The sequence below is a fragment of the Berghia stephanieae genome, chromosome 2 (assembly GCF_034508935.2).
Source record: "Berghia stephanieae isolate SIO BIC M18660-M18661 chromosome 2, UCSD_Bste_1.3, whole genome shotgun sequence".
NCBI lineage: Eukaryota > Metazoa > Mollusca > Gastropoda > Nudibranchia > Aeolidiidae > Berghia > Berghia stephanieae.
The window spans coordinates 74,836,621-74,861,583 of record NC_088361.1 but is presented as its reverse complement, the minus strand read 5'-3'; the positions used below and the strand labels follow the sequence as shown (position 1 = coordinate 74,861,583).

Sequence of the window (24,963 nt, the reverse complement as noted above, 5' to 3'; positions counted from 1 at the left end):
TCGGTATGCGATGATAGCAGCCATATTTGTTTTGATTTTTAGTCCCAGACTACGATATTTACGCCTGCTAAATCGCGGGTGTAAATTTCACCCGTTTAGTCCCTCGTTTAGTCTGAGACTTCGCGTAGTCCGGCTACATGAATATCTTACAACGCCTTTTAGTCTGAGACTACGGATAAAGTCTCAGACTACCGTCGTAGTCCCGCTCCATGAATCAGACCCCAGGAAAAATACAACAATGGAAAAATCTCCAATAATTACACTAATAGTACTTATCACAATAGTAATAATAATATAATAATAATAATAATAATAATAATAATAATAATAATAATAATAATAATAATAATAATAATAATAATAATAATAATAAAATAATAATAATAATAATAATAAATAATAATAATAATAATAATAATAATAATAATAATAATAATAATAATAATAATAATAATAATAATAATAATAAATAATAATAATAATAATAATAATAATAATAATAATAATAATAATAATAATAATAATAATAATAATAATAATAATAATAATAATAATAATAATAATAATAATAATAATAATAATAATAAAAATAATAAGAATAATAATGATGATGATGATGATGATGATGATGATGATGATGATGATGATGATGATGATGATGATGATGATGATGATACTGCAGACTTTTAAGCAAGTCAATTTTAAAGGATTCATTTCAAACTTATATGCAGCGGCGTGGCGTATTGACGGCATATGGTGGTGCCATGATTAGAAGAAGAAGAAAAAATTCTAAAACAGTGAACACGATTACGATTAAGAGGAGAGAGCACATGTTAAAAACTCTTTTTTGGAAGGGTTGGGGGGAGGGTCGATGGTTTCTACGAGTGGACAAAACTCACAAAAACAAATAATTCATGAAAACAACAAGCCACAACACTGAGATACAAGTCCCGTGTGAAAAGGTCTTTGTAATTATTCTTTGTCCACCATTTAAAGGATTGGATTTGGTAGATAATGCAATCAATATGTGATAAATGTAAATCAAAAGAGAAAAAAACCTACGACTGAAATTACTTAATTTTAGTACTTGTAAAGAAAATCTACAAATCTTTTTATAATTTGTTAATTAAAATCTGGAATGGCATCTATTTCAGGTTTGTGAATTGATAGAATCATCAACGAATTTAACCGCTCCTGTTTCATTGAATTTCGCAAGAAATTTTTCACTCTTTTAAGGGTGCTAAAACAACGTTCAGGGGGGGGGGGGGTCAAGAAATACGATGGAAGTGGTTAAGGTTACTATAGCCTATAGATGTCCATGATTTGTCAGTGTTTGCATCTGTAAAAAGTAGACAATTAAAAAAGAGAAACATTTTTTTTCTTCTAAACTAACTGTGAGCCATTCATGTCTGTCATACCATGTCACTGAAAAAGAGCATTTTCGATATTTCCACACCTGTGTTAATTCAAAATCAGTTGGTTGGTGAGGAACTAGTCTTTTTATTTCTAATTTGTCATCTAGTGTCAATCTCCCAAACGGTCGGTGAAGTAAAGAGTCAACTAGATTCATTGCAATTCATTGTTTAACAAAACAAAACTTCAAAGTATATCTCAAATAATGGAAATCAGTGGAATACGATTAATGATTGTACAAATAAAAGATAGATTCAGATCTTAAAGCATCACAAAGAAAAAATCACTCCACTTAAGTACTTAAAAAATCAAAAAACATACCAAAGTATAACTGTTGACAATCTTCGCTTTCTTTCTCTGACTGACACAAATACAGACACACAAACACACACACATACATACATACACACACACACACACACACACACAAATAAACACTCATACACACGTAACCATCAACTCGGCACTACAAGCAAGAAAAATGTTAGTAAATTCGTCCACAATGCTTCGTTGCAAAGAATTACTTTATTCAATAATCGTGAAAAAGAGGTGGGGGGGGGGGGGGATTTTGATATGTCATATTTTTAAGTTTTTGTGTGTTTTCAGGAGTGTGGTACAGACGGACCGTCTCGGCTCATTTGGTATGATGCCTTTGTTGTAGATCATTTTAAACACTTGTGTTAGTATGTCTATTCCATTTGCATCTCTTAATAACCAATTGACTTTTAAATATCCATAGATATCATTTTAGGGATTGAAGAACATCCCTTAAAGTCACCAACAAACTTTCAGAATCATCAAACTGTTTTGTCCATTTAAATCCTTAATACATCGATATCTATATAATCACAGGAGATGTCATGGTTTGACCAGCCTTGCAACAGTGTGGGTTCATTGACCAGTAGGCTGGCCAGGGACGCTGGTCTTGTACAGGGGGTAGGCGGGTTATATTCGTAATTAGTTTCATTTTATATTCAGGAACTGTTGTGCTGTTTTAGAGTTGCATTTTTATTTGGAAGAAAGAGTGTGGTGTTTGAGCGTAAAATCAAATTTGACTTTAAGATAGGAAAATTTGTGTATGTATTCTTTTTTAAAAAAACATATTTGATGGCATCCCAAACTTTATATACCACTTAATATTGCATGTCACTAAAGTCATCCCTTTCTGGATACCTTGTCAAACCTTCAGATATGCATTACGTTCTCATCTTTCATTGCTGTATTATCTCATTTGTGTATTATGTACACGCTCCTACAGATGTGACTAATTCTATTAAATATATTTTTAATGTGAAAATTACACACAGACAATTTATTGAATTTTCTTTTTTCTTCTTTTTGGTTAGTATAATATGGAAAATAAAAGCTGTATATCATATAACATTATTTTATCTCAGGCTTCTGGTGTACATCTAGGTACTTTGATGCAATGCACCATAGCAATTGTGACTGCCTTGACCCTTGCCACATACTATGGCTGGAAATTGACATTAGTTACCATAGCTTTTTTCCCAATTATGTTGTTGGGCGGTACGATGCAAGTGAAACTGATGTCCGGGAACTCTGGAAGCTCGAAAGAAGCAATGGAAAGTGCAGGACGTGTGAGTGTTATCAAACTCCGTGAAATAAAATCAAATAATTTTTTACCGAGTGTTGATTTAGTCGATAAATAACAAGCAATCAGATATGCAGCCTTGAAGGAAAATAAACCTTTAAAAATATGGGGAAAAAAAGAAATAAAAATGAAATATCATCAAGGATTCTCATCTAACATTATATCCAAGGCAAGCATTGTAACTTTTGATTCTGTTGATTTCACTAATAAATGTGAGAATTCTTAGAAATGAGCTCGGATCTTAGAGTTCCAGACTTGTCCATCAAATTAATATATAGATAAACAGATACAATAAAATTCCCTTTATTCATTCTATAGGGAAATTTTGTCTCTAGGGTCTATTCCAATGAAGACTGGAATAACCCAGGCCGTCTGTCGCAGTGCAGCGCCGCAAATTGAGCTAGGTCACATCGCACCGGCAGGTGATCGAACTCGGTACCATTCGTACAAAGCAAAGAGCGTACCGCTGAGCAACGCTGCCCCCTAAGAGAATTCTTAAGCGAACGATAAAAACGGAAAGAAAGGAAATAGATCTATTGCATTGCTTTAATCCATGAACACTTTTACGACGACCAAATAATGATAAATTATATGCTATATCCAACTAGATTGCTGTGGAGGCAATAGAGAACATACGGACCGTTGCGTCCCTATCTAAGGAGGACCACTTTGTTGAGGATTACCAGAACAAGCTGAAAGGTCTTATGAATAATTTGTACAGAAATGCCTCGCTCTTAGGGATCATCTACTCATTCTCTCAGTCTGTATCCCATTTCTCCATGGCTGCGGTCTTTGCGTTTGGTTCTGAGCAAATTGAAGACGACGATTCAACCTCTGACGACATTTTTAAGTATGTTCAATTATCTTATGATCTAATATCATCTCATATCATGTGGCGGACATTAAATGGCCTGTCATTCCTCACGGTGGTATATAATTCTGATGCATTATGCTTTAATGAATCTTGTTCCTTGTAATTTTAAGAGGGGGGGGGGAGGGGGGAGAGAGAGAGAGAGAGAGAGAGAGAGAGAGAGAGAGAGAGAGAGAGAGAGAGAGAGAGAGAGAGAGAGATTAAAAATGATGAAATTTGACCCAGTTGGCTAAAAGTAGATTATGGTGGGATGTTGTTATGTGACAATTTGTCTGCATAAAAACAACACGAGAACTTCATCTTCAGTTTTTTTCTACTCAATATAACGTATTTGTGGTTAAAGCATGCCCATTTTTAGTTTCAGTGGAAAGGAATGACTGATTTCGTGAAAGAGTATCAAATAGTCATTATAACTAAGTAAAGACAAAAATATAACAATGAAAAGTAAAAACACTCCTCTCTCTTCAACAACCAATCACTTTGTTATTAATTATGTCATGTGGTTACAAATCCAATCAGAGAGAGAGAGAGAGAGAGATAGAGAGATAGAGAGAGAGAGAGAGAGAGAGAGAGAGAGAGAGAGAAGTCTGCATGAGAAGAGTTTTTCCCTAAAATAGTTTACTTTGACATTTAAATGCGATTTTCTCAAAACTACAATTTTGGTCGCTAAAAACCTAAATCCTCCCACAATTTTCAACCAGTCTTCTTCAAATGTTCTACAAATGAGTGTTAAACAAATAGGCAGGTCCTCGAGAAGCCTTATTTTTAAAAAAATATTTTATGAGTAATTTTTCAATTGTGTAACTTTTTTTTCAAGTCGAGTAATAACTTTGACCTTAATTTTTTTTTAATTTTCTTATTTTTAAAATCAAAATCGGGCTTCTAGAGCCTCTGTGCTTTCCTTTTGTCTACATGTGTCCAAAATATAAGGGCAATCGGTTGATAAACAAATAAACCTAGGATTATAAAGGCTTCTTGTTTATTTTCCAATATGGCGTCGTTTCCATAGTAACGGCAACTTTTTTTCAAAAAAGTTGAATGCAACCCTTCCCAAACATATACAAGTCATAATGATATCATATATATCAACCTCATAGGAATAGAGACGTAAAAGAATGCAGAAAAAGCTGTTAATACAGACCATCAGAACGAAATTTAAGAACGTTAACTTAATATAATCCACTCACCCCTTATTAAGGCGTTCACACCACTGAACAGGATAAAATCATATCAGTTCTTTAAGATATTTTTGTGGAAGAGGGGGTTTTGTTCCAGGTCGCCTGTTTTATAATGCTAGCGCGTCCTGTTCATTCCCACATGGGCGTTTGTTTTTGAAGATAGTGTGATGAGGCGTGTCTTCCAGATTTTTACACTTAATTTTTCATTGTCCAGTATTGGCGGAGTTTGCGCGATGAAGGTAGATTAGGGTTTACTCTCATATTGATGTGAAGTTTGGGTCTTCTTGGCTAGGGGAGAATCCAATTAACACATTGAGGTTGTCATTGGTCGGTAAAATGCCATATTGATATTTTCCAAATGTGACAGTAACAACATCTGGAAATGGAACAGAAATTAAAAAGAATTAGTGAAATAATGACATTCATCACGTTTTGCCTAAATCAAAAAGAACAAAATGTTGCATGAGTTGCATTGTTTAATTACAAGGCTAACCAATCCATAAGTGGTGTACGATATGGGGTGTCAAAAACGAAAATGGGCTCCTCAAGTCTCACACCCCCGTTCACGACGACAAAGGTAATGAAACGCAAAAAAGAAAATGAATGCAGACATTATCGCAAACTAATCTATTTTGACGGATGTTTATTTAAAATAACAAAGAAAGATAGCCTTAGCAAGGAGACTAACTTTTCTTAGTTTGGGCTAAGATGGATAACAAATCAGCTTACTTTCACGATTAGGATCGATTGATTTGACAATATACAATTTTTGAACTTGTATTGGTTTTTGGCATCGAGTTCTTGATAACTGAAGTTATATAACTCTACTGAAGTCGTAATATGGTCAAGAACTCGATGTCGAAAACCAATACAAGTACCTCCTATTTGTAAATAACAGTCAGCAAAGGTTACCTTGTGATGAATTCAGAAATTGTGTAATTATTTAATGGAACATTTAATTAAGAGAAAATACCATTAATAGACAAACCATCTGGTTGTATTCTTGTGTGACTGAACTTGTATTGTGCGGGTTCACCATAACTTGTTACGTCACCTAATTGCATAATAAAAACGAAGGGGAGTAATACGCAACAGTGTGATGATTTTTTTTATTGTTGACACAATTAAATTAAAATCTAATTCTAATCTAAATTTTAAAGTATATCGGCTCTTTAATCATTTGATATTTATTGAATGTATTGATGATTTTATAGAAAATTGTACAACTGAGGTGTTGTAATACAGATTTAGACTAGAATTGATTATGTTTTAACCTCGAAGATAGTCCTTCCAATGCCTATAGTAAATAATCATCGATTATTTCCCTTTGTTCGTCATCTGCAATCGTGTCACGAAAACTCGAGACCTCAATAACAAAAGTAGTGCCTTCGTTGCTACGGTGCCAATTTACATACGCATTTATGGGCCTATAAAGGAACCAAGTAACCGCTCTTTATCATTACTAAAGGGGGTGTAATGATCATCAAATATAAAGCCGGCTTCATGAATTTAACCGGTAAAAGAACAGAAAAGGACACATGATTCCGTAAAAGTATTATTGATAAGACGATTGTAAGAATTTATGACGTAATTACAAATAATTTTGTACACGATGAGAGGAGACGTTAACATAACATAACATATGGTATAGGGCAAAATAGGATAAAATCCCTTGAATGCCCTTAATATTAATAGTAATGCCATAAATCTATTGATTGAAGATTACGATAATGATACACTGGTAAAGATAGTATTTCAACTTAAATGTACTCACGTAAATGAGGTGTACAAACATATATCTTTAACCGTGACATGCAAGGCACAAACACACACACACACACACACACACACACACGCATATAGAAGATAACCATAATAATATAACAGTGCATAATATATACATACAAGACTGAAAGCCCTGTCAACAGTAGTGCAAAAAAGTATTATTCGTCATATATAAATCTCCCATCATATAATTCCTTGTCTACTAACACCTTGAATTAATCTATAGATTTTGCATTCTTTTTTTCAAATTTCAATTTCTGGACAATATGAATACCGAACCAGTTTTGTGTTTGTTTTGCATCTAGAGACAAAAATCTTAAACTTGTCCCCTGTAGTAAAAGTAAATTTTAGAATATGAAAAAAATCAGAAAAGTCTATCCTATCCAGACCCTGTACCAATCTATAAACCTGAATTAAATCCCCACGAATTCTTCTATATTTCAAACTTGGTAAGTCAAGAAATTCTAACCTTTCCTAATAAGATAAATACTGTATTGCATAAATCTTTTGGTAGCTCTCCTCTGTACACTTTCAATACTAACAGATTGTCTTTTATATAATGGGCACCAGATGCAAATTGTTGTAGACCATTTGAAAAGTGAAAATATATCATTTTGTCGAATGTTCAGTTGTACTATAGATCTTTGTATCGTCTGCAAACAGTTTTCAGGCTAAATTTATGCCACATGGTAAATCATTTATATATACAAGAAATAAAAGTGGTTCCAATACGCTTCCTTGGGGTACACCGCTAATTACATTCTTAAAATCTGACCCCACCCCATTGACAATGACTCTTTGTATTCGATAATTAAGAAAGTCTTTAATCCAGTTAAAGACATTCCCTTTAAATCCATATGCTTTTAGTTTAATGAATGATCTCTCATGTGGCACAGAATCAAAAGCCTTACGGAAATCAAGATAAAGAACATCAATTCATTGATCACGATCAATTAACTTGGTAAAATCCTCCATCACCTGTAAAGGTTACTCTAGATTTTTTTTTCATTTACTATGTTAGACAAGGTATCAAAAGTTTTATTGATCTTTTAAAGTTACTTATGTTATTAAGTAAATAAAGTATCTACCAATTTCCTGCTCTTGATTGGTGTCCAAATAATAATAACAAAGCCCTTTCAACACGGGACTGGACACAAAGGACACCGACGTAATTCATTTACATAAAATGATTAAAAGAACCGTCTCACTCTCAGTATAACAAATAGTCTATCTACATTTAAGCACAAATGCTACACATTTAAAATAGACACATTTTTCTCTTCGGTGACATTTTCAGAGTATTTTCATGCATCACGTTTTGTGGGATTTTTCTGGGACAAGCTACAGCTTTTGGGCCGGATGTTGGCAAGGCCAAGGCGGCAGCCAAACAAATATTCCACATGCTGGAACGAAAGACGAGGATTGACGCTGGGTCAATAGAAGGACTCAAACCCGATTCGGCAAGAATTTCATTTCCAATTTGAATGACTTTTAAAAATAGAAATATAATAAACCCAAGGTACATTAGTGAGCTAGTTTATATGAATTGAATTCATTCCCCTTTATCAAAACGACAGAGGGAGTTTCATTTTGGACATTAACTTGCTCATCAATGTGTTAAAATATTCATTTCATATTTCCCCCTTCGAATCTGTTGTTACATAAAGCACTACTCTTATGGGCCGTTTATACGGGGCGATCGACCCTCACATGGCGAATCGTAAGCGCAACGGGCAGATCGCGTGTGTTGAGCTCAAATCATGCGGGGCAGCGGGCAAATCCTCGGTCACTCCGGGCCGATCCGATTTATCGAGGGCTGCTTGATTTCTTGCGGGCAAACCCCATTCACTACTACTACTACTACTACTACTACTACTACTACTACTACTACTACTACTACTACTACTACAACTACTACTACTACTACTACTACTACTACTACTACTACTACTACTACTACTACTACTATTACTACTACTACTACTACTACTACTACTACTACTACTAATAATAATAATAATAATAATAATAATAATAATAATAATAATAATAATAATAATAATAATAATAATAATGATAATAATAATAATGATAATAATAATAATGAGAAGAAGAAGAAGAAGAAGAAGAAGAAGAAGAAGAAGAAGAAGAAGAAGAAGAAGAAGAAGAAGAAGAAGAAGAAGAATGATGTTGATGATGATGATGATGATGATGATGATGATGATGATGATGATGATGATGATGATGATGATGATAATGATAATGATGAAGATAATGATGATTAAGTCGGTGGTGCTGCTACTGCTGCTGCTGCTGCTTTTATATAAAAAGAGATGTTTTTAAAGTGTAATATTTTTAGAAATAGCATATATGTATGTAATTGGTTTATTTTCGTTATTTAATTTTTAAAACAACTGTTTAGAAGTTTTCTTTCTATTTATTTTAAAAATATAATGTTAGTGTGGGCGTAAAATAGTCGTTTCTGTAACCAATTTTTAGATCAAAATACTTTTTTTCTTTGCGTTTCCTTTTCTTAAAGAGCAAGAACACATACATCAATCACATGATCTAACATAACATCAGCCATGTTCATCTCCCTCGTGGATCTCCTACCTTGTCTTTGGTGGGGAATCTTGTAGCATATCGGGGACAATTCCGTTTGACCGTTACGAGACCATCCCGGCCCAATATGTGACTAATGGAGCCATCCCAGCCACACACTATTATGTTAACTTGATTATGTCCAGAAATCTGATTCGTCTATGGCGAAGCGGTCGGCCGCCTAGCCAAATACTACCGTGGTCGTCGACACGTCGATAAATAAGCTATGTATATGTTTGACGTCCTTGCAAAAAGGGAAGCTTTCTCAAGTGTGGAACCACACAAAGATAGTTGCCATCCTGAAGCCAGGGAAACCGGCGAAGGAAGCCGACAGCTACAGACTCATATCACTTTTGAGCTGCTTGTACTCACTGCTGGAGCGAGTTTTATTAAATCGATGGGTGCTGGTCCAAGATAAGATTCCACAGTATAGAACTATCAATTCTACGGAGTAGGAATTCATCCCTATATCCGTAGCGTCAAACCACATGCTATCCTTTGGATAGGACGATGGTCTATTGCAAAGTACTTTCCTATAAATCTATCATACTCGACAAACCAATCACGCTTGGGCTAACAGAAAAGACTATAACAACTGCTTTTCCGATATGGTTGAACTAGATGCTCTACAGGGCTACTACTCTATCAAACCTATTTATGTGTTTGATGAAAACACGCCCCTAGATATATTTATTATAATAAATTAAAACATTTTTATAGATTATATTGTTTCATGCAATATAGCATTTTCCGTAGTTTCAAAAATACCAAGAACAATATCGTAATCAATTTAATCTACAGAACAATTTCAACAGCACCATTAAATTCAAAGACTCCAGATTCCGGTATGAGATCCGTCCTGACATAAAAGTTTTGCAAGGCTTGGAATTTAGCGTGGAACCAGGACAAACAGTTGCATTAGTTGGAAGCAGTGGGTGTGGGAAGAGCACCACCATTGCACTTCTCGAACGATTCTATGATTTGGAGGGAGGCAAGTTGGTGAGTCTTCCAGTTTTTTTATATTTTTGTGTATCGATAAGAACTTGATGGGGAGCTCCATGAGGGAATGTTCACAAATTGCGTAATCCGGTAGGGGGGGGGGGGGGAGGAGGGGAAGGGGGGGGGGGGGTCTGGCAAATGTCGGCAAATAATGACATGGGGAAAGGGTGAGGGGGGGGGGGGGGGTCAGACCAACGATGATGAACCCAGAAAAACACAAACATGATTTTTCTAAAAGAGTTATCCAAAGGACATATATTTTAAGAAACCCCAACTCCTTTAACGTAGGTTCGTCAAAAATAACCACCATTTACACATCTCTTGATTTGAGCATTGCATGTTTTGGCATCGTTGTATGGTACGTGTGTTATGGTGTGAAAAAAAAAGAACAAAAATACAAGACACTCAGAAGAGCAGGGAAACTGTATGTGTCTACCTTGTATAAAAATGTTATGAAAAATGCTTGAAAATAATTAAAGATGATACGCATCCACTGTCTTCATGTTACAAACTTTTACCAACCGGCAGACGCTACAGTACAATAACAACTCTTACCAAAAGATACAAATATACTTTCAGGCCAACACCGGTGTCTCTTTTCAACAATGAGCACTGTTTATAATAATATCACCTTTATAGTGTTCCTATCCATTTACTGTCGGAAACTATGCAAAAAAAGGGTGGAACTTAAACAGTGTCACCATAAATATTTGCCAATTAAACTGACAATGGAAAGTATCATCGTCTCTATACCGCCTACCCCATAATCGCCACCACACTATAAAACGTTTATTTTAAACAAAAAATATATTGGCTTTATCTTAATGACCTGCTTCATCACCTTTGTCATCATCATCATCATCATCATCATCATCATCATCATCATCATCATCATCATCATCATCATCATCATCATCATCATCATCACCATCATCTTTATCATCATCATCATCATCATCATCATGATCATGATCATCATCATCATCATCATCATCATCATCATCATCATCATCATCATCATCATCATCATCATCATCATCATCACCAGCAGCAGCAGTAGCATCATCATTGTCATTATTATCATCATTGTTATTTATTATTATTATTATTATTATTATTATTATTATTATTATTATTATTATTATTATTATCATTATTATTATTATTATTATTATTATTATTATTATTATTATTATTATTATTATTTTTATTATTATTATTATTATTATTATTATTATTATTATTATTATTATTATTGTCATCACCATCATCAGCAGCATCATCATCATCATATTCATCATCATCATCATCATCGTCGTCGTCATCATCGTCAACATCACCATCGTTGTCATTTGTCCTCGCAATGGTAAGAGGAATAGTAATTTGATAAGAAAAAATGAGTACAAAGAAATATGTTGGTTAGTATTACTCTTATATTCCTAGACTCTCGACAAATACAATGTGAAAGATTTGAACATCAGATGGCTTCGATCACAGATAGGGCTAGTGTCTCAGGAGCCCATTCTGTTCGACTGTAGCATAGCTGAGAACATTGCCTATGGAGATAATACACGAGAGGTGAAGATGGAAGAAATCATAAAAGCTGCGAGAGAGTCAAATATTCACAACTTCATAGACGCCTTGCCGCACGTAAGAACAAAATGTTTTATTTAAATCAGTTTGCCATCACCTTCTACATGCACAATCAGTCATTCAAAAGGTAGTTGCAATCACATTTTTAGTGTAACAGCACAGCATTGGGATCTTTAAACTTAACAGTTATTATTCACCCCTGTGGTCAGGGAATACTGACGAGAACAAAGTAATTTCCAAGGCCCTCGTCATCTAACTTCAATCAAAATTAATCTAATGGTATATTTGCTGTCGAGTACTTGTAAAAAGCCGGCAATTTCGCGGGGAAGGAACTATTTTCATTCGATATTATAACCACCATCATTTAATGAGGGCAGATTGGTAAACAACGTTGTCTGTGCAACTTCGTACATCCTCTGTTGATTTTTCTGTGTGGCCCAACTTGAAGTGTAAGCCGCTATAGCCTCTGACCCGTGACACAGCAACATATAGTTGTCCGTGTGTGAAAACAGGTTGTGGTAAGAAAATTAACTGCGAAAATAAACCTGAAGTAGCAGACGTGAGCAGAGTTGAAAGACGATCCTGATATCGAGAACTTACCTTACAGTACAGTACTCTGGTGATCGTGTTTGGTGGCGTTTGGCACCGTTTTTATGCACCTCCACTGGAGGTGTACAAAAATGCACCATTTTTATCACCTCCGTTGGCGCTGCTTGTTGATTAATGAAATTGTTGCTGCTTGAAGCGCGAAGTCGAAGGAAAATATAACGATAAGTGTTGAATTGTAAGCCTCAATTTAATAGGCGAAGACATGCTGTGGACGTTTCTGATTTCCCCTTAATCAACAAAACACGACGAATAAGACACTAAGAACGAATGAGAGATGTGTAGTGTGAATGGCGTAGATAAAGTAAATAGACATAAACAATGATGTGACAGGAAGTTTTTGAAAAACAACAAAAACAAACCAAAAAAAAAAAGAAGAATAAGAAATAAAAACCCCAATAAAATGACAAAGACGCGGTAAACGAATACACTGATGATAATGATAAAATATTATAAAATGATAACAATCGACGTTTACATATAAATGCACGTCGATAACACTGGTACCGTTGTTGTTTTAAAAAAGATATATAATAATAATAATAAATAATAATAATAATAATAATAATAATAATAATAATAATAATAATAATAATAATAATAATAATAATAATAATAAATAATAGATTAATTTAAGGGTTTACATATATGTTCAGTAACTATAACAACGAAAATGATGTCTTTCTCACTAAAGTAAACATTTTTTTTAATGTCCACAATGGGATTGAACCCAGTTCTTTCAAGGTTAGAGTCTGACAGCTTATCCACTGCGCTACGGAGCCACCTAACTATTCATAACATTTAATAAGCTCTTTCTAAAAGCTTATTTTACCTTCAATGCAACTCCTATTTTCTTGTTTTAAATTTCGATTTTTTAGACTATTATTATAAAAACGCCAAACAGACAACTTTTTACAGTGTCGGAATTGGTTGTTTTTCTGAGTGTTAGTGTCGTCAGTACATATTTCATGATATAGGTTTGACTCAACAAACTTTCAAACTGACTTTAATCAAATTATCTGTTTATCTATCTGTAAAAAATACATTTCTAATTTTCAAATCTTTCAGTAGAGTTGTGCGCCGTATAATTTTTTTTATTGACCCGAATGGCACAATGTTCTCCACAAGGCTAGACTATATTTTTTTTAGAAAGGATTTTGCAATTCCATTGTATTTATCTTCCAACAACAGTCGACACATTTTTATATTTCACTTTCTAAACTGCATTACACAGTTCCTCCCCACCTCCCGTCTTTTCACTTTATTAATTGCGCACCTTTTAGAAATATCTAACATTCTATTTTAATTTGTGCTTCCTTACAAATAGGAGCATACTAATTTCCTGCCAACCAATGATTTGTTTATTCATCTTAACTACGCCACTACCACATTATCTCATTCATCTGTGGTCTTTCATTCATCCTGTTTTGTTGATAAAGGGGAAACCCGAAACGTTCATTTGATCTGTTTTTGTAATTAAATTGAAGCTGATATTCAATTTCACATTATTATTTATTTCTTCGAGCTTCGAGCAGCAACATTTACATTAAGTGAATAGATTATACTGGGGATGTAGGAGCTTTCGGAATGTCTCCCCTTTACTTAACTTATAGAAAAACAAACATCCTAGCACCTTTACTAAGACTTATGACTAACCCTAATAGAAAAAGAAAATCCTCCGATCTCGGGCTAACCTTAATAGAAAAAATGATGACATATTGAATACATAAACGCCTGACAAAAGATCAACGGTGAAAATACAAATTTAAAGAATACTGGGGATGTAGGAGCTTTCGAAATGTCTCCCCTTTACTTAACTTATGGAAAAACAAACACCCTAGCACCTTTACTAAGATTTATGACTAACTCTAATAGAAAAAAATCCTTCGATCTCGAGCTAACCCTAATAGTAAAAAAGACCCTCGGACTGCTTTGCACTACCTTTCAATACTTCACTAAAATCAAAATGGCGGCTGTAAATCAAAACAATGGTCAAAATCCATTTGGTTGTTCTTCCTGTCGTACTTTTTACAGTGACGAATTTGGTTGTGTTTGAGAGTGGTAGTGTCGTCGGTACGTGTTTTATGATATCTGTGTGAATCAACAAACTTTCAAACTGATATTTTTTTCTCTGCTTTGTCTGGTACTTTTTCATTTATACATTTTCAAAACATTATTTTTACACCAGTGCCTGCTCCCTAATTTGTCACTTTGATATTCTCGAGATAGAATTCGAGCTCAAATCTCAGTTTGGAACAGATGAAGGGAATTTAATCTATTCAGTTCATTCTCTACAGGGATACGATACGAATGTTGGAGACAGAGGCACACAACTAAGCGGTGGACAAAAACAACGAATAGCGATAGCTCGGGCTTTGATCAGAAATCCCAAAATATTATTGTTGGACGAAGCAACTTCAGCACTTGACACAGAGAGTGAAAAGGTGAGAAAGCTCAATTTTTTTCATCCTCTTATAGATATGGGTGAAGATCCTGGCGACTCGACAGATAGTAATGAAGTTTTAATTTAAATTAGGCAAGAAGTAGTGGTAGTGGTAGTGGTAGATGCGGCAGGTTAGATAGGGAAAAGATCAGATCCATAAGATAACTAATGAATCCCCGTTAAAGCAGAAGTACTTTAAAATACTCAATAGAATAGCCACATTTTTAACACATAATTAAACATTTGTATGACAGCAAATTTTTAATTAATTAAAATCAGACTGAGTAAGTCAATTTTCATCCTCTCTCATTCTTTGCTACTCAGTTCATGTTTATTTGTTTCTAATCTGATTCTTAGAGGTGTTAGTCCGAGGGGTAAAAATAAGAAGCAAACAAGAGAGCAAGAGAATAATACATAGTATAAATACATAATATTTACTAATGCGCACAAACGAGAATAACTTTGCAAAATGTATTTACTAATGCGCACAAACGAGAATAACTTTGCAAAATGTAACTGATTCATCTGAAAGGCATACATACATACATAAAAAAAATAATATATACCAAAATGGTAAAGAGAGTGAATAAAATTTTCATAATTGGTACAGTCAAAAAACTATATCAATTATTAATCACGTAATACTAGTTTTAAATGACATTAATTAATCATAACACAATTAAATTCCACAACTATAAGATTGGCGGAAGTAACTCATACCCTCGTTCACAAAAGATATTCCGCTAAATATTATATTAAATCCTGGTCACAAGCAGTCTTGCCAAGTCTATAGCCACAATGAGAAAGAACGAGATGGGGTATGCATCCCCGTTGGAACTAAAAATCATTGGAGTTTAGGTCATTGGCCAGGACCAACCAGGTCCGTGAATATTAGAAGTTGCCAGGCTTTTCCACCAGCAAGAGGAGACATTGGGTGGCAGCCAATCGGCTTCGGTCGAGAACCTGCTTAACGACACGTTCACTTCATAAGTGGAGGATTACCACCTGTCCAACATGTACCCATTGTGGTCAAGAGCCAGAGACCGCAGAGAATCTAGTTGAATGGTGCGTTGTGACGAAGCTTCCAGGCGTGTTTGCGACGGTACACGATTGCGATAATGAGTTTGCGTCCTGGATAGGTCGTCATAACACACCATTAGAGGTTTCTGCCGTGTTCCGATTTTCAGTTTTCAAACGGCTTCCATTATTGTACAACAATGGCGTCTTAACCGCCAATAAATCTGTAATTTTAATAATCCTCAACTAATCTTTCACTTGATATATAACACCAGCGGATTTATATTGTTTGTAAAGAGGGTGACAGTAAACAAAAATGGAACGTTATTTTGATTACTACTACTTTATACATCTGTATGTATGTATGTATGTATGTATGTATGTATGTATGTATGTATGTATGTATGTATGTATATATATATATACATATATATATATATATATATATATATATATTATAAAGTACCGTGACATTTTTATTTTCTGTCACCCTCTTTAACTATACAATAGTTCAACAAGTGTTATATCAGCTAAAAGAGTAATAGTGGAGGATTCTAAAATCACAGATATATGACGGGCAAAGACGCCACGGCTGTACAGTAACAGCTTTTAAAAACTGAAAATCGCAACATAGCAGAAATGGATTTAGTAATCAATATTTTCTGTGGCCCGTTTTATGTCAACGAAGGACCTTACTCGACGCCTTGTCGACATTGTCAGACAGTAGACAATTTCGGCACTTATCTTGTTTCAACTTCGGTTACAAAAGTAAAAAGATCACAGTTGTCTCTTCTTGGAATTGGGCAGTTTTAAAGAGTGTATATTTGAGACTGCGTTTGTTCCACGAGATTCGTTTCTGGTGACATGACTGGCCATACGAATGGTTCAACATTCTTTTCCCTCAAGAAACACTGGGTGGTGTAGGTTCTATGAGGTAGGAATTGCGGATGGCCAAGATGTCCCCCCTCGTGGATTTCCAACCTTGACGCAGTCAGAGGGCTTGACGCATATCGGGGGCAAATCCTGGTCGACCGTCACCAGACCGTACCTGGAATCGAGCCTAAGCGAGCCACTTGAGCGGCACGCCGATTGTGTGACAAATGGAGATCTAACTCGGTGCCCGAATAATCTATTGTGATGTACACCAAAAAGGATATTCAATGGCGAAGCGGCCGGCCTTCTAGCCAAATACTACCGCGTTCGTGTTGGACGGTCGAGAAATAAGCGAATGTCCCAACACATCTTCAACCGGAAAATGCGATACCAGGGTTAGTGACCTAACGCATATATTATCCCTCAATATCGAGAAATTAGCTTTGGCCGAAGTTACTGGTCGCCCATAGCGTTGATATCCTCCTACTACAGGAGACCCATCACTCAGGCGCGCAATCATCTCGATTCCAGATCTCAGGCTATACCATGGTCCAACTAGAGGACACTTCGAGGTTCAAAGGAGGTGTTAGCTTTTACGCTAAAGAACCATCGAAGGTAAGGGTCATTGAGAGCGCAACGGACAGCAACGGGGTGAATAGAATTTCGTAGAGGTAGGTGGACTGTGTTTGCATAACACCTAGAGCGACTTGGACTACGCCACTGGTACCGGTGGTTAGCCATCCTTCCATCTTTCTGGGAGACTTTAATAGCCACCATAACAAATGGGGCTGCCAAGAATGCAACGATGCAGGGAGAGAGCTCCACTCATGGATGGAATGTAACGATCTACACTAGTGTACGATCCTACAGCCAAAGGTACCTTCAAGGGTAACCACCAAAGAAGGATTATACTCTTGAACTCACCCTCGTCACGAAGGGAGCGAACGATGAACCGCTACAGGTGAAGCGGACAGTTCTCGGCGACTTCCCGCATAGCCAGCATAGGCCGGTTCTTGTCACAGCGGGGGTGACAATACCGAGGGTGCAGCCTCTTCCACTCTGCAGATGAAACTTCAGGAATGCTAACTGAGAGGAATTCAGTTCCTATATCGAGCAGGTTTGTACTGCTATCTCTCCCAACTCCGAGAATATAACCAGATTTAACAGGCTATTGGTTAAGAGCGCTCACCGCTCTATTCCACGAGGTAAACGGAAATTTTATACCCCCTTCTGGACGGAAGAGTCAGAAGAGCTGTATAAAAGTACCAGAAGACCCAGTCCCAGGACGTAGCCGATAGACTACTTCAGTTTCTGGCACAAGGAAGGAAGCAACGGTGGCAGGAGACCATGGAAAGTCTCGACTTTACACACTCTAACCGCCACGCTTAGCGACTGATAAAGAAATTCGATCCGGACCAGAAGTCCGCGAAGGTTGCACCAGAATGTGTGGCAAATACAATTGCCAGGAATATAAAGAGCCGTAGCAAACGGGTCCTAATCATGCTTTTAAGCGCGGTGTCCACAAGGCGTACCGTACGATTTTGGACTCGCTACACGCAGAGGAGTCTGACTGGACATCCCCCTTCAGTCCCAGAGAGATGGGTGCAGCCATTGGAAGTAAAGAACGGCAAAGTAATAGGAATAGAAGGCCTAAATCTCGATATGATGACGCATCTGGACCCCAGTGCATGGGCCTGGCTCACATAGGCAATGTCTGACGTCCTTGCAAAAGGAAAGCTACCACAAGTGTGAAAGAACATAAAAATAGTTGCCATCCTGAAGCCCGGGAACCCGGCAAAGGAGACCGACAGTTACAGACCCATATCTCTACTGAGCTGTCTATACAAATTGTTGGAGCAAGTTTTATTAAACCGATGGGGGCCGGTTCTAGACGCTGCCCTGCCACCTGAGCAGGCGGGCTTCAGGGAAGGGAGGTGCACCACGGAACATGTCATTGTCCTTACAGAACATATTGAAGCAGGGTTGGGGTTCGAGAGAAAACAGCAAACTGGTGCAGTATTTATAGACCTATTGTAGACCTATCGGCACATAAGGTGCAAATACCCTTGAAGTTGTTCTCTCCCATCTTGGGGGAAAGACAATTCCACGTCGCGCTGGGAGACGCTACGAGTAGAGTTAGGAAATTGAAGAATGGGGTTTCTCAGGGTTCGGTTCTAGCGCCAAAGATGTTTAATGTTTACATGAGCGACATGCCGAACACTTCCTCCCTGAGGCTGGGATACGCGGATGACTGGACCCGTCTCGAGAACGTACTCAGAGAGGACGTCACCCGACTCAAATGCTACCTCGACAAGTGGTACCTGAAGATGAACACTTTGAAAACCGTGGCCCCTGCATTCCACCTATGCAGTGGCTGGCACACCCGTAAACTGAACGTCCTCGTCGGGGACCAGCTACTCCCATATGAGCCGCATTCAAAATATTTAGGGGTGACGCTGCACCGCAGCCTTCTCTATCGGGTGCATCTCGAAGGAGTTGCCCGGAAGATAGAGAAAGGGAACAGTCTTCTGAAAAGCTGGCGGGATCAACTTAGCGCGCTAACCAAGCGTTCCTGAGGACGTCTGTCTTGGCACTATGCTATTCCACCGCGGAGTATTGCTCTCCAGTGTGGGATAGAAGCAAGAACGTTGAGAAGGTAGATGTTAAACTTCGCTAGTCAATGCACATAGTGTCAGAAACGCTGGCAACAACGCCTAGAGAATGGGGCCCGATAATGACAGCGATCCACCCCCCCCCCCAAGGTCCGGATGGAGATGATTACGGTAAACTGTCTTAATAAGATCAAAGAGAGTGGGAATGGGGATACCCCTCTCAAACGCGTTGTGGAAGGCGCCCCCGTTCCGAGCCGAAATAAGTCCTGGCAACCCATGTACGCAGCTTCCCTGACTACAAACAGAGATGCATATACGAGATGGAAGTCGGTTTGGACGTATTCAATCCCTCGAGGGGGCGAGGGCATACACTCCTCGAAACTAGTTGAGAAGTTGCCAGGCTTCACCAGCAAGAGGAGACACTGGAGGTTGCGAACCGACTTCGGTCGGGAACCTGCCTCACGGCAAAATCGCTTCATGAGTGGGGACTTTCCACCTCTCCAACATGCACCCGATGTGTGATAGAATCCGAATTAGCAGAGTATCTAGTTGAACGGTGTGTTGTGACGATGCTTTCGGGTGGGTTTGCGATTTGCACGAATGCGGTGAATTTGCTGATTGGGTCGATCGTCATAACATAATAGTGTGAGCACCATTAAAAGTTGCCAAGATGTCAAATGTTATTGTCAGGATTAACAGAATGGCTTGTAGTTGCAAGAATTATTGGATGTATTATTGAACGTTCAGTCGTCCGTGACCATTTATTCTTGAGTCCATTGTTTGTGGTTGTGACCCCATTGTTCATAATTCATGCGGTGCTTTTGGGTCATCACAACCAAACAGCCGGACGTCTTGCACGCAAGCTTACCTCTAGAAATTAACGCTGCATAGTATAAATCTATTGCACCGCCCTATTTCCTGAGCATTGGCATTGGTTCATTTGAATGGGCTTTTTTCTTCCATGTGAAGAATATCTTCACAGTGAGGACAATGATTTTCGCATAGCCATCCTTGCCTTGGAACTTTTCACTGAACCATTCAACAATGCTTGTGGTGTAAGCGACTGACTGACATTTGAAATATGTTTAAAATATAAGCCACCCCCTGATTACACCGTACCCAGCTTCCAAATGTCCAAGCAGCCATGTCTGTTCTTCACAATTCCGTTTTGGCATGGTAATGTTGTTCGGATATTAAAAGATCATGACGCAAAAGTTTGAGAATGATTTTTAGATCTTGATGTCAGAGCTAGTTAAAGATCTAAGAGACGGCAACAGAAAGCTGATATCTTTCTCAACGAATGTGGTAGACTGTGCAACTTATTTGAACCCAAATCGGAAGACTTGCTACACGAAAGCAATATTTTGTGTTTATTATATATTTATATATATATATATATATATATATATATATATATATATATATATATATATATAAACTACGAAATAACCTTGAATACAGATCTTTTTTACTCTTGCCAAGAACTAGGCAGGTAGCGATGTCCCACTGCAAAATTGAAATAAATGTATTTTATCAACATTTGTTTGAAAAAAAATAGATGCCTGAGCTCAGTATTCGACAACTTTGAACTGTTTTTTAAAATCTGATTACAACATGGTATTTATGAATATGGATATAGTATTTTCTTCTATGAAATACGAATTGTGATATTTCCACGTAAGCACGTGTGTTGATATCATTCGTATTTTTGAAATTATGTGATCGGGATAAGGTGTTGTATAAACGTAGTAATTTGACTCCAATACAAGGATTTCGTGTCAGCATCGAATTATATCTATTTTTTACCTTTACGTTTAAACTCACAATATAAGAAAGATTGGGTTTTATTACTGCGTGTAACAGGTGGAGAGGAAGCACTTAATAAATATATACACTTATAGCATGAAACTCAAAGTGCGTATAATGCCACACAGAAAAGAATTAAACCATTACAACATTTGATTTTGATATTTTAAATTTGTTTGGATTGTGAGTCTGAGTGTATTTGTGTGTAAGTATATGCGACTGTGGGAGTGTGTTAACGTTGCGCTGCAACTTCAGAAGTCCTACTTTTTAGTCCATATAATATATCCAATTCGAAATTGCAAAGCTTTGATTCACAACATAATTAATTTGTATAAAAGTTCTGCCTCATTTATTGCTTAATCATTCCATAAAAATAGTCCCTTGAGTTAAATAAACGTTTTTTTATTGACAGATCGTGCAAGAAGCTCTCGACAAGGCAAGAGCAGGTCGTACATGCATTACAATTGCGCATCGGCTATCTACTATCCAGGATGCAGACAAAATCGTTGTGATTCATCTTGGTAAAGTAGTGGAACTAGGTACTCATGCGGAGCTGATGGCAATTAAAGGAATTTACTACCGCCTTCAACGTGTTCAGAAAGAAGCGAAATAGACAACATAATATTAGCTGTTGAATCCTTTACATTTTGTATTGTTTTGATTTAGAGTTATATTACGAGAAAAATGCAGTTCATCGGTTAACAACCTTAGCACTCATTGGTTTAAATCCATTTGAATAAAGACACATAACTTGAGTTTAATTTTCATTTTACTGAAGGTTGTGTGGTGGGGGAGGGGGGGGGGGGTATGTGGGTGTGGATGTGTATTTTTGTGTTTTGTTTTGTTTTGCTTTGTTTTGTTTTGCTTTTGACAACTGGCATTCTAAGCACGTTTTTTTTATTGATGAATCAATGGATACATCAGCTTTTTTTTGGATATGATTTAAAATAATTTGAAAGATCAAAGGACTTAGTTCGTCTCCCAATAAATTATGATTTTAATGATATTTAATCATTGGGTTCAAACTTGACATAATATTACTCATACCACTGCGGTAATTAGAATGTTTCAGCCCGACTTGAACATATTTGTAGGTTTGATAACCGGACGCAATAATAGGCTTGTTTTAACATTGTTGTGACGAAGTGATTATTCGGCCGCAATGAGAAACATTTTCCGACCGTATCGTTAATATATTTAGATCACCAGAAAAAGAAAGCGGAAGTCATCTGGCGGAAAGGTGATATGGGACGAGAGACACAAAATGGCGATGGAGAAGGGACGTACTGGGTACACTAATAGTGTGCTCTTGGAATCTACACCTGTTCTCTATTTGAACTAATTCCCATTTTGTCTTACTTATTCTCGGGTGCTTTTACTGTAATTCTAGAACTTTTTATTATTCCATTTTCTTTTTTCTTACTGGCGCCGATATGACCTAAATGCGTTGCAAGCGCATAAAACCATTTATTACAAAAACAAATATTCTAAGGTTATGTTGGCCTTAGCTGACGTCCGAAAGATTTCAATTTCAATCATCATCATTATTATTATTATTATTATTATTATTATTATTATTATTATTATTATTAGTAGTAGTAGTAGTAGTAGTAGTAGTAGTAGTAGTAGTAGTAGTAGTAGTAGTAGTAGTAGTAGTAGTAGTAGTAGTAGTATAAACAGAGATAATTGAGGGAATTAAAATGATTATCTCTATTAATCAACATCTAGTTGCAGCTTTAAACCAAAACAGAAAGAACATGATCTTTTATATAGAGCAATATCCACTAAGTGTGCTCAAAGCGGTTTACAAAGGGTCCGTCACAAACAGCATCACGTGCGTAACACATGGGACGTGACATGACGCCATTTAGGCGATATTACAGTCTTTCTAACAGAGACAACGTTGTTTACGTCCAGTTATTCATTTTACACATGAGTACGGTGAGAGAATATGAGTAAAGAGCCTTTTCCAAGGACTCAAATATGTGCCGAGCGAGGCTCGAACCCAGGACCTTCCGATCCGAAAGCGAGACCACATAGCCGCAAACTATAATCGAGGAAAAAATCCATCATACGATGGCATAAATGCCAACATACCCATTGTTCTTCTCCGAGAAAATTCATTATTTTTACATCTCAAATGAATGATTGGATTGGAGAACTTTCAAACATTTTAAGGATAAAACAAATGAGTCTACCCATCATCTTTATCCTCTAATTTGTGATCCACCATCTAGAGCTGGTGTTTTACCATGAATTGGCTGAGGGGGAAAATGAAATCTTTAATTTCAAAAAAGATCTTAAGTTAAGTTAAATGAGATTAAGTGCTTTACTGATGACTGAAAATTGTCTCTATAATTCTAAATTTTAAAATATCTGATAATTTTGATCGTAGACTGCATTTTTTACATGGTTTACCCGTATTGGGTAACTGATAAGGGTGATTGGACACAAATAGGAAGTTGGAAACAAATTAGTCACCAGATCATCCATGATATTTGTGACTACCCGTTATTCAGTGTATTCGATAACATTATTTGCATACAAAGATATATGGCACTTGATTTGGGATATTGAAAACGCATTGAAATGCAAATGTATGACTACTTGATACCCAGTTTATCATAATCGATTGCTTCATTTTCAAACGTAAAAATGAAAGACACGTCATATGGATATTTCGATCATTCAGATTAAATAGTTGGGTTTATAATATTTATCTTGCAGGACAACTTCAGCATCGGTCCGTCTCTCGTAATAACGGGGATAAAGATCAGTCACCGACTTATATAATGACTGAGGCATAATATTGCAAACTAGCAAAGGATGTCGTTTGAAGTTTTAAAAAGTAGAAACAATATGTTTAATTCGCAGCATTTAAAAAATGTTACTTGTCTAGAGATTTTATAGAAAATATCGTACTTAAAAACAGTTATGATGATGGTTTACACTAAAATATAATAATTCAACCGTTTTTGTAGCAAGTGCATACGTTTATCTAGTATCAAAGCCAAATTTATGTGGACTAAACACTGTCTATGGATTGATATAAATTGAGCAAAATTTAGTATAATGTATCTTGCAGGTTTCAAATCAGAGAAGCTTATTTTTCTAGCTCAGAGAGGGCAATGCCCCGCACAAAGAAACCTTGTTCTTTCAAATCAACTCTAGGATCTAATTGGCATACTAATGGAATTGTTAAACAGTAGAACGATTTTTTAAAAAGTCAGAATTGAATCCAACACAATAAAGATGATCAGACAAGGCAGTGATATTGACAAAGGAAGTAGCTTTAACACAGAATATGTGGATTTGGAGAAATTTGAATATTCTCTGATTTGAAGCACTTATTTTCCTTCCTACTGTTCTTTATTTCCTATTAGATGAAATATCTGCCACAAAACCTGATTAACTCAAAGCCTAAGAAAGGGACAACATTTCTTTGATGAAAAGCTTTTCATAACATGAATGATGAAAGTAAGTAATGATCTACAATGGAGAGGGTCGGGAGAACGTATATTAAAGCAGCGTGGCTCAGTGGTACGTCTTTG

At 36.5% G+C, this 24,963-nt stretch overlaps 1 protein-coding gene across 1 annotated transcript in view; it reads left to right on the top strand.

The window, feature by feature from the left end:
• LOC144965530 (ATP-dependent translocase ABCB1-like) overlaps nt 1–22,167 on the top strand; it is an 85,629-nt gene extending 63,462 nt beyond the window's left edge. The window contains exons 21-28 of the mRNA XM_078900943.1: nt 2,266–2,349; nt 2,811–3,014; nt 3,637–3,878; nt 8,160–8,322; nt 10,265–10,462; nt 11,906–12,112; nt 14,959–15,105; nt 21,825–22,167. Coding sequence (XP_078757069.1) covers nt 2,266–2,349; nt 2,811–3,014; nt 3,637–3,878; nt 8,160–8,322; nt 10,265–10,462; nt 11,906–12,112; nt 14,959–15,105; nt 21,825–22,025 — 1,446 coding nt within the window. The 3' untranslated portion in view covers nt 22,026–22,167. The remainder of the gene's footprint in view (nt 1–2,265; nt 2,350–2,810; nt 3,015–3,636; nt 3,879–8,159; nt 8,323–10,264; nt 10,463–11,905; nt 12,113–14,958; nt 15,106–21,824) is intronic.
• The last annotated feature ends 2,796 nt before the right edge of the window (nt 22,168–24,963 follow it).